Source organism: Panonychus citri, unplaced genomic scaffold, assembly GCF_014898815.1.
Source record: "Panonychus citri isolate SS breed McGregor unplaced genomic scaffold, ASM1489881v1 Contig00138, whole genome shotgun sequence".
Classification (NCBI taxonomy): Eukaryota; Metazoa; Arthropoda; class Arachnida; order Trombidiformes; family Tetranychidae; genus Panonychus; species Panonychus citri.
Window position 1 is genome coordinate 4,966,456 of NW_026515543.1, and position 16,546 is coordinate 4,983,001.

General features: G+C 30.7%; 2 protein-coding genes and 1 pseudogene across 2 annotated transcripts; all 3 read right to left on the bottom strand.

Moving 5' to 3' along the window:
- Positions 1-302: 302 nt before the first annotated feature.
- Positions 303-2,832, bottom strand: LOC128393022 (uncharacterized protein DDB_G0292186-like). Its single transcript, XM_053353127.1, has 2 exons — positions 1,848-2,832; positions 303-1,643 (listed from the first exon to the last, which is right to left on the bottom strand). Exons 1-2 carry the CDS (start codon positions 2,170-2,172, stop codon positions 508-510), a joined length of 1,461 nt encoding a protein of 486 aa, XP_053209102.1. The 5' UTR covers positions 2,173-2,832; the 3' UTR covers positions 303-507.
- Positions 2,833-2,969: 137 nt separating this feature from the next.
- LOC128393021 (ABC transporter G family member 20-like) lies at positions 2,970-7,311 on the bottom strand (annotated as a pseudogene).
- Positions 7,312-10,593: 3,282 nt separating this feature from the next.
- On the bottom strand, positions 10,594-16,230 carry LOC128392927 (GTP cyclohydrolase 1-like). Its single transcript, XM_053353019.1, has 5 exons — positions 15,859-16,230; positions 13,962-14,071; positions 13,246-13,333; positions 13,057-13,141; positions 10,594-11,073 (listed from the first exon to the last, which is right to left on the bottom strand). The coding sequence occupies exons 1-5, from the start codon at positions 16,067-16,069 to the stop codon at positions 10,941-10,943; spliced, it is 627 nt and encodes a 208-aa protein (XP_053208994.1). The 5' UTR covers positions 16,070-16,230; the 3' UTR covers positions 10,594-10,940.
- Between the last annotated feature and the right edge of the window lie 316 nt (positions 16,231-16,546).

Consider the following 16,546-nt stretch of genomic DNA (forward strand, 5'->3'; position numbering starts at 1 on the left):
ATTCAATAATATCACAAATCAGAATACACAATTACTATTGAAAGGTTGAATCTATTCATTGACCACCCTGATTACATGACGATGATTAACTTGAAATGTTAACCATCAATTTCTGTATGAATTATTATCATGATTAAGTTAATTATATGTTTAATTCATACCTGATTATTGTTGTCAATTTGCTTGGGAAAATTAAGTTACTTACCTGGAAAATATAATGATAATGTTTATCCAGTGATTATCTTGATCACGATAATGTTAATCAAACAAATCAGCTTACGAAATTAATATTAATATATTGATAGATTAACAAAGTATTAATTTAATTGAATAAGTTAATCAATCTGTATGATAAATTGATACACTAGATATGAAAACTTTAGATACTAGAAGTTTTTTTTTTATACAATAAAAATGGAATCACTTTGAATGATTTAAAGGTAAAGGTAAGTGGTTGATTAGTTGATCTGGTTAACTAATTGCTGGCTAAATTGTTATGAAAGTTAATCATCTTAGAGCGTTACTAACATAGCAAGTTGCTGATTCGATTGCTTTTAGTGATCCAAGGGCGAAAAGCATAGCGGGCATGAAGGGAGTGAAGATCGGATGAAGAGTGACCGCAACTCCTAACGGAAGTATGACCGAGTCTCGAAGTCCTAATCCTTTAACTGACCTGCAACCTTGATCGGCTACACGGCGAATGAGTCCACCTCGATCAGGCATTGATCGAGCTAGAAAAGTCTTAAAGAAACGCTTGATCATCCCTCGAGCCAGCGCACCGAAAGTTAAATGGGCCAAAATTTTACCAGGTTTTAATAGTCGCTTATTGAGGCCGAAAATTTCCTCCATTAGGAATGAAGGTAAACCCATTTCGAGAATCTGATCAAGAGCTTGACTTTCATCGGTGTCTTTACGATTATCATCATCACCGCTCTCATCTCCGTTATTATTTGATGACATTGGTATTAAACTGTCCTCTTCTTCATCGTTACTTTGATCGGTCTCTTCTTGATCATCGTCGACAATTTGAATCAATGGTTTATTGCGATTCTTATTTTTATTATTATTCGGTTTTCGTTTCTTTTTCCTTCTTCCGTTGGATGAAGAGGAACCACGATTTATGCCATTTAGATTAAGGGAAGATGATGTTAATGGACTGAGGTCACCGGATGCTGATGCTAAAAATGGATCAATGGTTTGAATTGGTCTTCCATTGTAGCGATTAATTAGTTGATGATTTGATGATATTCGCTGAGAATTAAGTTGCTGATTATTATTACCATTATAATCACTATTTAGATTGTTGTTGTTGTTGTTGTTAGTATTTCTATTGGCCTCATTATTATTGTTTAGAAATTCAATCTCAGGTACAGCTAAAGTGATTAAGGGCTTAATCTGTGTTGATCCAAGGCCAAATGAAGGTGAAAACGTTAATCCAGGTCGATTAGATGAAGCTGAAGTAATCAACTGTTCATTATTATTATTGTTTCCATTTACTTGGTTACCTGAATTCATTTGGTTACCACGGTTTCCACCTTGATCAACTTTAATTATCTCAGAATTTTTGATCAAATTAAACATCGGCTGAATAAGATGAGCCAATTCATTCAAATCAAAGTCAAAGCTTCCACCAACAAATAGAGCTAAATTATATCAGAATAATAATAATATGAAGAAACAATTGATACAAGTTGATTAATCTGATTCTCAATGGATTTAAATTTCTCAATCAGATTAAATTCTCAAAATTAAAAGATCAACAAGAAAGTTGAACATTAGAAATGAATTTGAGTTTGAGAGATTGATACTCATCTATGGAAGATAATTAATTATAGTAATTAACTTACGTCCTTGCTCCAATTGTTCGGGATTAATTGGTGGTACATCTTGTCGTCGATTCCCAGTACTTGATGTCAATTGATTCCAAAGGTTTGTCACCATAGATGAAGGTAAAAACGAGGAAGAAGATGAAGAGGATGAGGATGAAGAAGAAGGTGAATAAAATTGTCCATTGGTCAGAGAATCACAAATCAAACCAATGAAAAGAAAGCAAACAATTAACTGTTTACAAAGATAATTGGTGACAATTAGATGATCGGTATAACAATTAATCTTTGGAACATTTGTTTTCTGTGGAATTTGATAGAACTTGACATTGAATAGATTAACCATGAGGTAGATTAACGATAAATTGAAATTCGAACTGAAAATTAGATGAGAAAATAATAAAGACGAACTGATTAAGATTAAAGGATTAACTTTTTTGGAGGGAAAACACAGAGAGATTTAAATTTCTTCTTGGTCTCTTATTAGAAAATTGTTTCTAATTGTTGGTCTGATTTCCGGTTAACTGTTTCAACGTGGTGATGATACATCGTTGATACAATTTACTAATAGTAAAAATAACAGTTAATAATCAACAAGCAATTCAAATTAACTGGTTTAACCTAAGAAACCAACCCGGTTAACTGGTTGGTTCACCTTAACCAGTCTTGATAACCAGGATTTCAATTTTTTCCCTAATCAACTTATCCCCTCTAATCATCATCATCTTGTTTTAATTGTTTTCGTGATAATTAACTATCAATATCATCATTTCAATTCTAATCTTCTAGAATCAGGAATTACCTTCTTCTCAATGGTAAATATTATATTGCAACAATTTAAAGTTTTCTTTGAGTTGTTTTTGTTGTTTCATCTTCATTTTTATTTACTTGATGATTAGATTTAAATTGTTACACTTAAATTGGATTACAATTGATGCTTTTTGTTTAATTCGTGCCTACCTGTTGGTTAATTCAACTGTTTCTAATTGTTTCTGTTGAGTATCTTTGGTTAATCAATTAGGAACAGTTGATTTACATTGAGAAGTTTTCATTTTCTCAATGGGAAAACTTTACCTTCACAATCAAATGGTTTTCAATCAAAATAATAACAAAATCAACTTGATTAAAATTGTGTGAGTCTAATTTAATGTTGGTTAATATTTTAATTCAGTTTAAATACAAAAAGATGATATTATTACAATTTGATTATAATTTTCACATAGAAAACAATTGAGTGAGTGAATTACCTTTTTAATTTAATTGATCACAATGGACACAAATTGAAAAGGTGATGATTTATATTAGCAATTAGATGATTATCTTTATATTAATATTAATCAATTTTGGTTCATATTTAGCATTTGATCTGATTGTTATGATTTAGTTTTACAATTTAATCTGAGAAAGTTAATACAACAATCGTATTTGTGTTAATGTAAATCATTATTGTTGTTGCCTGTTAATTGTAATTAGAAAATCACAACATGTAACAATTAAGGACAATTCATTGAATTTTAATCATTTCTTTTCGCTTCAGGGCAAATTATCATAAATAATAGATTTCTATTAATACGAAGGATAAATGTTGATGATTAAGTAGAAGAAGAGAAAAAAAAAATTAATCATTATTTTCTGTGTTTAGGTAAACATATCTTACTCAGTTCATTGTCTAGATAATTATATTTATCACGAACACAATCAACTAATCATGATGACGATTGTTGAAAAGTTTGTCTTCTTTTACAATAAACGACAACAGGGAAACATGTAAATGACCAGTAGGATGACCAACACACTCACATGACTCAACACACATCGAGAACAATAAATAATTGTAATCACTTTCACTTTAATCTGATGATTACTTTTTGATTGTCAGGTTAATTATGATGATATGATTGATGAATAGTGTGATGCTGGTTAATATATATAATCATTGTGAAGATAATTAATTTGAATCGTTAACGTTTAGCAGTTGAGATTCCGTATTTAAATGAGTGAATAGCACCAAGTAGGAAGATCAATGTCCAGCCCAATGAGATGGCGAATCCAGAGATGACCTGAGGATGAGTGAATGACCATCCACGGACAAGAACACCTCTTAAAGATTCAGTGGGCAAACAAATCGGTGAAATAAGTGCCACCCATTTGAGATAATAGGGAAGCGAATTGTAAGGCCATAGGACTCCGCCGATGATGAAGAAAAATATGATCACCGCGTTACTGAAAATCGAGGCCATAAAAAGAGAGGTGGACATTGCAGAGGTGCAGATACCATGAGTGGCACCGGTCAGCGAATGGACCAAAAGTAAAGCTATGGCGGTGAAAAACGATCCCTGGTTTGGAACCTCGAATAGGACTAAAACTATTAGGAAAAGTACGATAACTACGATACTTTGAACTGCAACTCGAGTAATTAGATGACCAAGGATTAACTGACCAGTGGTTACACCTTTTTAATGGAAGAGAGAAAGTCTAATTAGTAAATTTTTTATCCAAATTAACAATCAAGGTGACAGAAAAATTATCTTCTTAATTGTTGTTGTTGTTGTTTCTATCAATCTGATCTTGAGTTATATATTTAATTTATTATGTGCTTTCGGTGTTAATTGTCCACCTAATTGGTAATTTGTTTCCGAGTTAATTGTCTAAATTAATTAACCAATTAGCAAACAACTATTAAAACGCCAAGGAAATATTTCTGTTTCAATTGGAAATGTTTTGTTAACCATGTAAATTTGTTAATTGCAATTAAAACATCAAATGATCAAAATGGCGATTAAACAATTTATCACAAGGTTTCATCATTTTTATCATGAATCAACCTCCAAAACCCATATGATCATCATTTCCTTTAATTGCCTCAGGCTAATTAGCTGAAAAAACCAAAGTGATTAATAACAAATTGAAAACAATCAAAATGATAAAACTATCAGTTAATCTAATCCATAGACACAAAAGGTGTTGGATTTAAGAGATTAACAAAGAGACCTTGGATTAACCTTTCAATTTGTCAACAATTAGAGCTAAATTAAATTTGTAAATTTCCTTTGATTGTTTTTTTTTGTTTGTAAATGAAAACAATTAAGATAATTGGGACAATAGGTTTTAAGAAAAACAATTGGAATAATTTTCCATTTAAAAGGTTAATTGTCATTTGGAAAAGTAAAGCCAATGTACTTTTCGATCAATTGTTTTGAGGATCAAGTGATTAATTAATTGTTCTTACCTGCAGCAAAGTTTCTCTCGAATATGAGACTGACCTTCTCCAAAAGCACGACCAAAATGGTCGCACCAAAAGCGATCGTATATGAAATGATGACCAAAATCCCGACAGAAACAAATTCTCGAAATCCTGAGAAATCATTGGTCTCCAACGATCCATAGACAACCTCAGGTACGTCCACAGGTATCTTGGTGATTGCCGGATTACGACCAAGGTGGGTCATCATTTTCTGAACGAAATCAAGGTAAGCTTGTTGGAACGACCTTTCAATGGTCAAGAAATCGGCCAATTAGTAACATCGAGATGTAATAAGATGGTTGAATCATCGTGAGTTTTATTGGTAAACTCATCGGGTTTACGATAACGTTGAATCAAAGCGGAAGTAAAATTTTCAGGAATCTCAATCCAACCGACGATCGATTGAGTTTTACCTGCAATTTTCGCCTTCTCAGCCGAATCGAAAGGCACTTGGGTAAAAACATACCGATTAACGGTAGATAATAACAAACTGGACAGATTAACGGGCGATTCATTATTGACCACACCAAGTTTCAAATCGTAAGGTATTTGACCAACAAACATACAGAAACACATTAAGGAAATTAACGGAATCACAAATTGAACAATTATCGTTGTTGGTGTGCGTTTAATTTGCATGGCGATGTTTTGAATTACGATGATCAAAGTGTAGTACCAGAATAATAATCGAGTCTCTAAATTTTTCCGTCTCACGGGAATTGGTTTCTTATAATCAACCATAATCTCGGACACTTCGGACATTGGATATTTAATCGGTGCTATTGTTGAGGTATATGAAACTGATCGAGGTCTTTGTTTACCGTTGGCACAATCATTTGAATCACTATCATCATAATTAATCTCATCACTTGAAATTTCATCTTCATCTTCTAGATTAACATTAACAAATGATGTTCGTTGTTGTTGAACGTTAACAATTAGTTGATTTTTTTGATTATTATTAATACAGTCTTTTGTTTTATTGTCCATTACAAGAGCTAGAAACACTTTTTCCAATGTATTAAAACCCATTCTGTCCATTAATTCAGTGGGTGAATCTTCAACTAGAATTGATCCCGTTCTCATGAAACCGACTCGATGGGAACGTCGAGCCTCCTCAATATAATGGGTTGTAATGATTACCGTTATTCTGTCAACGGTTGAAAAGTGTGTCAACGATTCCCAAATACGTTCACGAAGTATTGGATCACAGCCCACTGTTGGTTCATCCAAGATGAGTAATCTTGGCTTGTGGACAATGGTCAGTGCAAAAGAGACACGTCTACGTTGTCCACCACTTAAATTGATCACAAGACGATCTTTATCCGGAAGATCGAGAGAGGTTATAAGACGATCGATTCGTTTTTTAAGAGTCTCCGTCTCGATTAGGTACAAGTTACCATAATAGGTCAACAATTCACCTATGGACAGGTACTCGTGAAGAGCCAAATCTTGTGGCATGTAACCTAAACCTCTCCCGGGAACACCTGATCTTTCATCGCCTGGAGGGTAACCAAAGACACTTATCTTACCTGAAGAAATGGCCTGGAAACCGATGAGACATCGTAGAAATGAAGTTTTCCCACAGCCTGATGGACCTAAAAGCCCATAAATTGTTCCTCTTTGAACATTTAGATTAAGACGATTTAATATTGGCACGGGTTCTAATCCATTCATGAGAACGAGGGAAACTTGTTTAGCCTGAACGGCTGATTTTTCACTTGGAGCTGATCGGGTTGACACCGAAGACCAAACACTTGTTGAACTGACCATACTTACTATTGTATGGGAACGTGGACGACCTACGACTTGAAGGGTCACTGTATTCACTGATGGATCTACCGATGGACTCATGGTTAGTTTGTTTCAATTTTGTGTCCACGATGGATGAAGAGGGGAAAAATTGAGAGGCGGGTAAACCCCGCTGAGGGAAAATAAAAGGTAAAAGAAAGTAGGAAGTAGGAGGTTGGGGAAAAGAGGAAAATTCAAGAAGATATTCACTTTACATGGAGGTCAAAGATTCCTATCTCATGGTAAATACGCTGTTTGGGGAGGGAAGATTAAAGAAGGAGAAAGAGAGAAAAAGAGAGGGAGAGAAATAGTGAGAGTGATTAAGAGAGACGGAGGACATTCGGTTTCCCGCTTTTGCATCAGCACAAGACCAATAATCGGATTATCAAACCGATTAGTGAGTTTCGATCCTCGAAATCAAATGAAAGGAAAGTGTTCAATAAACAGAGACATGCCGAAGAGAGAGAGAGAGAGAGAGAGAGCTGAGCAATATTTTCATGATCTTTTCATGATGATGATGTGGATGGTAAAAAGAAAGAAAAAAGAAAGAGAAGAACCTGTTTCATTGTGGATTGTTTTTTCTTACCATTGAATTGAACGTAGTTTAATTTCCTCCGAATGCCCTGAGGGCAGTTTTATTTCTTTCATACAAGTTCATACATTGAGAAAGAAGAGAGAGTGAAAAAAATGGTCATCTCTCTCTCTCTCTCTCTCTCTCTCTCTCTGAATTTATTACAGGGTTGACTTGGAATTCCCATCCCTTGGAAACCGATGTTACCAAACTTTGTTTTTCTTTACTTAATTATCCTCAGGGAATTGATTTTACAATTTAATCATCAACTGAATTAACTGAATCGTCTCATGAAATCATCATCTCAATTTTCATCTGTTTTAGTCTCATTTAAATTAGGTATTACCCAAGAATTACTTGATTGATAATACATAATGATAATCATCATTATCAATATAATTAAGTTAAATTAATCAATCTTTGTCTTGATTAACTGATAATATTAATTATCTAGTGTTAATAGACAAAGATGAAATTGAAAAATTCCTTTGTGTTGATTTGAGCCGTTTCTTTGCAATAGTTTGTATTGTGATCTGTGATTCCCACTCAGTCCATTTTTCGTGCGATTCAGGCCACTCAAAGGAAATGCCATCGACAGAGCTATTCATCGTTCTGTCATTGACTCGACCTTCAGATACCACATGGACCAAACTGAAGACGGTGCTTGGGACAAGGAATCACTCGAGGGACGCGAAGTTATCGGTAAAACTTTGGCGATTATCGGACGAATCGATCGAAAAATGTATCGAATTTTTTTCGAATAAAACTTTTGAATAAAATTCTTTTGTATTCTCTGATGCTAATTACAATTTAATGATAATTGATAATCAATCAAAGAAATTAAATTGTTAATCGATTGATAAAATCTTCCACTCACCTAACCTTAACTGTCGATAGATTTTAATAATAGTAATCAAATTATGATGATCTATTTAAATTCAATTAACAATTTTTTTAATATTCCTGATGTCTAATTGTTAAAATTAATGTATTGATCGTCATTCAGACAAACTTAATTATATGATTTAGAAAAAATTATTCTCAATCAAATGTTGATCAGAAATTAAAAACTAATTTTTTTCTGTTTCTATTGAAGGTTAAATGATTAAGTTAATTGTTTCCATGGGCAAATTATCAACATTGATATAATTAATTTTACTTAATTTAACCTTGAATAATTAACAAGCTTTCAGGAAATTGTTGATTATCAGGATGATCAAGGTAACGGTTAATCAAAGATGATCACAATTTAAATCTTCACAATCACAAGTAATTAAAGTTGATTAGGTTAATCATGTTCATCTCTTAATCCAGTTCATTTTGATAACTATTATTATTATTATTTACTAATCAAAATTTTAACCAACTCAGATTGACCTTCATTCATTGAACTTGATACAGTTAATTAACTCATCTGATTACAAATTACAATCGTAATCATGATGATTAACCTGAAATCATAACCGACTGAAAAAATCAAACAATTTAAATACAATCTTGTTTATTTTACATCATAATTAAGCTCAATGATTAAGATTTTAAGTTAATCAAACCAATTAACATGAATTAACAATTTTAAATTGCTAATATTGATTATATGTATAATTTGTTTGATTAGCAATTAAAACTTTGCTTGTTCATCCCAAACTTTGGTACAGCTTCAAGCATCAACAATTAAAATCTTCAAAAATCTAATTAACAATCAGTAAATCACATTAACACTTAATTGCTTGCAGAAAAAAAAACAGAAATGAATTTCTGTTAACAATTAACTGTTGATTAACTTACAACCGATTCCAAAGGTAAATCAACAATTGTGTCTTTTCAAATTTGAAAAAAAAGTTATAAAACTGATTAACCAATTGATTATAATCAAGGATCAACAATTAATTTCAATTGATCGCTTAGGATTAATTTACTAAAGATTAATTTGTAATCTGTAATTTATTTAATTCCTCAGATTCTTGATGAAACTTTTCAAGAATTCATTTGATTTAACTACAACTATTGATGGCGAACCAATTGAAGCCCTGGATCCAGAAGCTCTCATCCTAAGCCTCCCACTTTTCCTCCTCTTTTTCATCCTCATCATCATCATCATCATCATCATCATCATCATCATCTTCATCCTCATCTTCATCACCAACTCCACCTCCTCCTCTGTGATGATAATACAAAGAATCAGTTGATCAACAAGTTTCTTGTATTTCAACAATCAAGTTCAACAATCCTATTGGTGGATCCCAAGGTAAACTGGATTCCTGAATGTCACTAAGAATCACAATTAATATTGATTGTCCCCACAATTAACTTTAACCATTTGCTGATCAAGGTTAACAGGTCACAATTTGTTAATATCATATTAATTAGCACGATGATTAAGATTAACTATTAACGATTCATTTGTTTCTAATATCTCTTTGGTGTTGATTGTTTATCTTTATCTGTATCTTGTTAGTTGATTGTCAACTAATTGTTGTTGTTTAATTGTTTTAAATCATCACCGTTATTCATTTATTGTTGAATGTTAATTGTGTGTGAGGTAAACAATTTATTTGCTAATTTATATCGTATCGTATTTATTAATTGTATTTGATTAGTGAGATTGTTTTTATTGATTAGATTAAATAAATAAATATTAATAATAAACATTTCATTAGTTAATTGTTGTTAACAACACCATTAATTTACTTTGACAATTTATTATATTGATAATAATACATGTTAATTTTAATTAAACTACTTGGAAAGGGTTAATTGTTTGTCCGTTGGTTAATTTTGGTTAATTGGATTAAAATTTCGTCACGTTAGTTACAATTTAAAATGTTTATGTTTCCTTTAATCAAACAATTAGTTAATTGTATATATTTTATGTCAACGATATAACAATTATATTTACGTGATTGCGTTGATTATTTGATGACAATCAACTGATGATGTTGATTATGACTAAATATAAAGTCTGTCAGTGTTTTAATTGTTTCAGTTAATTGCGATTAACAAAATGAGCTCATATTGAGAATCATATTAAATTTTGATGATATAACTAAATTTTGGAAACAATTAAAACCCACGATTAAGATGATTTAATTGTAATCTTTTCCCTGTAATTAACTAATCATATTTTAAGTTAATGATGAAAAAAATCATAAAAATAAAAGTTAAACATTCAAAATTAATTCAATTGTTAATAATTGATAACAAATACACAACAAGCTTATTAATTAAACACAGGGAATGATAAACAGAATTGTTAATTGTTGATAATCAGTCGTGAAACCAACAATATTGATCAATAATTAAAGTTAACAATTGTTATTGATAAATATTATTAATAACATCAAACAATTGATTAAAATTTAAACTGGATTTAGATTTTCAATAGTCAACAACAACAATTAACTTTAAGATTAAGATGAAACTTTAAAAGTTTTGTTCATGTTTCCCTTTCATCATCATTGTATTGTCGTTGTATTTGTTTGTTGTCAGTTAATTGTGATCTACTGGGTCAAGATTTAGAAGCAATTAAGGTCAAAAACTCCTCTCTGGTCTTGGGGTCATCTCGAAACTCACCAAGCATCGCACTGGTCATCGTCTTGCTATTTAATTTCTGGACACCTCTCATCACCATACACATATGACTGAAAGAAAAGACAAATAATCAATAGTTAGTTAATTGTGAGAATGATGAGAATCCAATTAATAGAAATTAACATTTTCAACCAAAAAGGTCAACAGCAACAATTGAACAGTTAAAATCAATACAAATATAAATAGTTATCTAAATTGTTGTTGATTAATCTTAAATCCGGATATGTATTAATATATAATTGCTACATACATATGATTATATCATCAACATAAACCAGATTAATATTAATGATGAGATAATCATAGTTAAACAATTGAGCCAATACAACAACAATTGAATATGAATTAAAGGTTACAGGTAGTGGATTTAAATTATCATAACATATCAATATTAATTTAAACCAGTTATAGGGATAAATCAATTCACACAATTAACATTTATTATTATTCATATGAATATCATTTTCTTTACATGTATTAATAGTAAAGGTAAATGATTTGGTTATCATGCAAAGAGACAAAATTTAGATTGATACAAATTTGATTAATCAATTGATTGAGAAAAGGTCAAGTTCATTATCATTATGTAAATGATTAACAATAATAATAGTAAAGGAATTAAATTAACTCGAGATTCCCAACAACGATTATTAACCTTTTCGGAACAATTGATATGTTCGTATACATGAATGACCGTATATACTTAATGGTCAATTAAAATTGATTATCTGGTCAAGTAATTTAAGTAAATTCACTAACGTTAAGGTAAATATAAAAAGAAGAAAAAAAATATCAAATATTAGAACTACAATTTATATCCAATCCCCTGAATCTGTTATTATGTATTCTGATTATAACGGAACAACAAATTGAAAAGATTGAGTAAATCGTAACCGGGAAGAGAAAGAGAGAGCAATTAAGTTAATTGTTGGATGATTAGAGTTGGAATCAGAATCGAATGAAAAAAAAAACAAAATGGCGATTCATTTAGGTGGAAAATCTTGAGCATTGGAAGGACATTGTGACAACCAGTTCAGAGATTTGAAAGAAAAGATTGGAAATATAAGTTATAATCGGAATATATAATCAATACTCAAGTTGATTGTTGAAGCAAAACTGAACTGAATTAAATTAAATCAACTGTGTAATTTATTGTAAGAATCAACAAATCACCAGAAAAAATCCATCACTTGCCTAAGAGAATGAAAAAATTGTGATATTAACCATAACCATCTAATAGATAACAACAAACATTTAATTGTCACTAAACTTCCTGATCACAATTAGAGACTAAATTAATAGAAAATTAATTGAGAAGATTAGCTCAAGTTGATTAATAGACTTTGGATTAGAACATAGAATTGAAAATCTATCGAAGAGGAAAAAAGTTCCAAGTTGATTAATGGTAACCAAAGAAACGATAACAATGTTCAGGGAAGAATCGAAAAGAGGTGAAAGTGAATTCATTTAATTATCTCTATGTTAATCTCCTTCTTAATTAGTGATTGTTTTTATCTTCTTTCATTGAGTAATAAGAAAATTCTGTTCTTTTTCAGGAAATATCTTTTGTTCTATTCTTTTTTAAGAAGAAAAAAAAACTGAAGCAACAGATTGATGGAGACGTAGAAAAAACAAAACGGAAGAACATCTCATTTACTGTAAGTCTCATCTTCATCTCTCTCATCCGGATCTTTTTCTCATCTTTTTCTCAAGATAATGATGATGTGATGAAGAGGAAGAAGATGATGATTTAGATGATTGAAGAGAGAGAGAGAGAGAGAGAGAGAGAGAGAGAGAGAGAGAGATAAAAATAACAGTAAAGTCTCATGTGAAACTAATCCGTTAATCTGTTGACAATGTGATACTTATTTTCCAGGTAAGAATGTATTGATTTTCTATTGAAATCTGATCAATTTTTCATGTTAATTGAGATTCCAATCAATCTACTTTCATGGTTCCCTCTTTTGACAGGGAGAGGTGAGAAAAATTCATCATGAAAATGATTCCAAATGATTTATTATGTAAATACTCACGTTGCTTCAATAACAACACCAACACCGGTCGGATTAATGGCTTCAGTAATGGCCAGAGCAATTTGTTTGGTCAACCGTTCTTGAACTGTAATCAAAATAAATCACTCAATGGTCAAGAATATTTTTCATCATGACAACAAATTTCCACTATTAATTAGTAACAATCAACAATCAATTCATCGATATTACCTTGAAGTCGACGAGCAAACATCTCAACGATTCGAGCAACTTTACTCAGTCCAAGAATCTTTTTCCGAGGAAGATAACCAATTGATACCTGTGGATGTGAAGATTAATTGTTGATGAAGATGAGAAAATGATGATGATGAGGTGTTGATGATAAGGATGATGAAGGTGTAGATGGATAAAAATAACGAAAGAGGAAAAAAATCAATTGAAAAGGTAAGAGAGATGAGAAGTGAGAAATGAATAGATTGTTGTGTTATTGTAGTAATTGAATTAATCTCTCATCGATTTCGTTTTTCAGTTTCTCATGGATGATTACGAGGATGAAGATGATGAAGATGATGAAGATGATAATGAAAATATTCATTGTAATCATGATTAGTGGAGCGTAAACATACCAGGTAAATGGAGATACCTTTCGTTTTCATTATCAACATGATTCCACCTTCACCTCCTCCCTTATTTTTTTACTCTCATCTCACTCAATTACTATCATCATCTATTCTTGATTAAATTGTTGTGTATTAAACACAACAATTAACTCATAATTCGTTAACAATCTCAATCTATTCATCATCACTTATCCTCTACTTGATGTCGACAATGAGAAAAGTAATCAATATCAACTGTTGAAAGTTAATCGGTTCACTTTTCTCATGAGGCAAGATTAATTTATAATCACAATCAAAGTAGTTAATTGTTTATTCTGATTTGATTACCTTTCCAATGAATGGGATTAGATGATGTTCACAGAGTGAAAACAATTCAATATCTCGGACAATCACCATCTCATCATGATCCTCTTCAAAAATAGCACCGGCGACAACATCTAATGATGAAAGAAAGAGAAACAATTAAGATGACAATTAAATCGTTAAACAATTAAAATGAATTTCTCATCTTTTTCTCATCATACCAGAAATTAATCAATTGACATGATAATTAAAAATCTTTTCTCTCTCCCACAGATTAATGATCATCATGTTTGAATGAACAATTGATAACATTGATTAGATTAAATGTCAATCTAGTTAACCAACTAATCTAAATTGCTTAAAGTGACCCAAATCCTTTTTCTCACTCAACTGACCATCGAGACATGATGATAATGATGATGAAGATGATGATAAACTCCTGTTAGTGTCAGAGATGGATTACTAATGAGAATCGAAAGAATCAGAATTTTCTCAATTTCCACTTATTCTGATACAACAATTGATTCTACTTTCTGATTATTCAAAGAAAGGAACCAAAAAAAAAAGAAGAAGAAAATTGTTGAGAAGAAGATGAAGATGATAATGATGAAGATAAAAGTTCTAACCATAAAACGGAAGGAAACTGTAGGATGAAGATGATAAAAGATGAGGATGATGATGATGATCATCATCATGACGACGGTGAAAGTATCTATCACAAGAAGATGTCATTAAGCTCAACTTTTTCCTATTCTTTGAAGAGTAAATTGTGATTCTGAATATCAACTCACTTATCTTCATCTTCATCATCATTTACTTTCATTTTTACTCAAAGATAATGATGATCATCATCATGGACTCATCATTATCTTCATCATGGTGACGAAAAAAAAAATGATACAATTTTTTTTTCCATCACATTATCAACTTAATCTCATCTCCTTTTCTTATATAATCCCAACTACTTGAATCTATTGAATTGATTTAAATTGTTACACTATTGTTATTGATTGTTCAGCTTTTATTGACAATTCAAATTGTCAATTACAATCAAATTCAATTATAATCAATATCCTAAATTGTATTGATCAATATGATTATCAAATTTATCATCAATCATATAGTTGTTATCATCATTAATTGTCGCGTTTTTCACTTGATTTAATTGTAATTGTAAATCGTAATTGTAATTACATTGTAAGCATATTAATGGTTTGATGATTAATTTAATTACCTGTTGATTGTCGCCTGATTAGTAAATTGTTGTCGATTTTATTATCAATCAATTTACAATTAACATGATCATCACTATGATAAATTAATTGTTGATAATGATGATTAAATAATCAGCAAATTATTAATTATTATTATTACAACAAGTTGATTGCTCAGATATAATCATAATAGTTTAGTTAAATATTAATAATTGATTACAATTAAATTAAATTGTAAACCCGTTAATTGTTAAAATTGAATCCGTTAACCAAATAATCAACAATTAACAATCAAATGATACATTATAAAGACGCTACAATTAAAACTAAATCAGTAACAAAGTTTTTAACTTGAAACAAAATTAAATTAACTAAATCAAGACCAAAAGCCAAAGATAATAATCATTAATTAACTAACAATAATTAAAAGTATAAAAATCCTTGAAAAAAAAAATATCGTTTCCGTTGTTTGATTGCAATTAATCAATTAATTAGACAGCAACAATTAAGAGTACATACAAATACATTATCAAGTTAAAAGAGAAACGGAAATAAGTAATCATATTTAATTAACATTATCAAATTAGTTAATCATCATGATGATAAACTAATTTCACCGGAACTCTGAAAAAATTGATTCTCAACATGAAAACAAAACAATTACAAGAGTAAAACATTTAAACACAATTAGTTAATTGTTACATTACCTTTGATTTTCTGTCGATAGCCTTTGGTGAAATAGAGCATCGCCTTTGCCGCTCGTTGGGGAGTTTTAATTAGCCCTTGGCGAGTTGAATCTTCACCGACACTGGTCAAGATACTTTTATATAATATCGACAACTGACCAACACGAGCATCCTCATCATCATGAGTTTCATTATCTCTCACCAAATTATCTGAACCGTTAATTGTTTCCATTGATTAATAGTCTTTTTTTTTGTGTGTGGATTTTGATTGTTTGTTTTTCCGTTGATTTGGTTGAATTAACGAACATCAAAATTTACAGTTACGAATAAAATTGTGACTCAATTTGAAGATCAATTTTGTTCTGTGTTGAGATTTGCAAGAGAGTAAAAGAAGAAGAAGAAGATGATGAGAAAAAGGATGAAAAGGATGGAGAAGAAGAAGAAGATGATGAGAAAAGTCTAGATTTTCTCTTTCTTTCTTCAATAGAAAGAGAAATAGAAAGACTAATGTTCGCTCTCTCTCTCTCTTTTAATGGTCGATCATTTTTGCTTTTCTTCTCTTTCTTTTCTTCTTCTTCTTTTTCTTCTTCTTTTTCTTCTTCTTCTCATCTTCTTCTCACAGTCAAACCTGTTGGTTGTTGTTGAGAGAAAAGCAAATAAAGCAACAAATGTAAGAGAAAATAGAAAGAGAAATAAATAAGAAAATTTT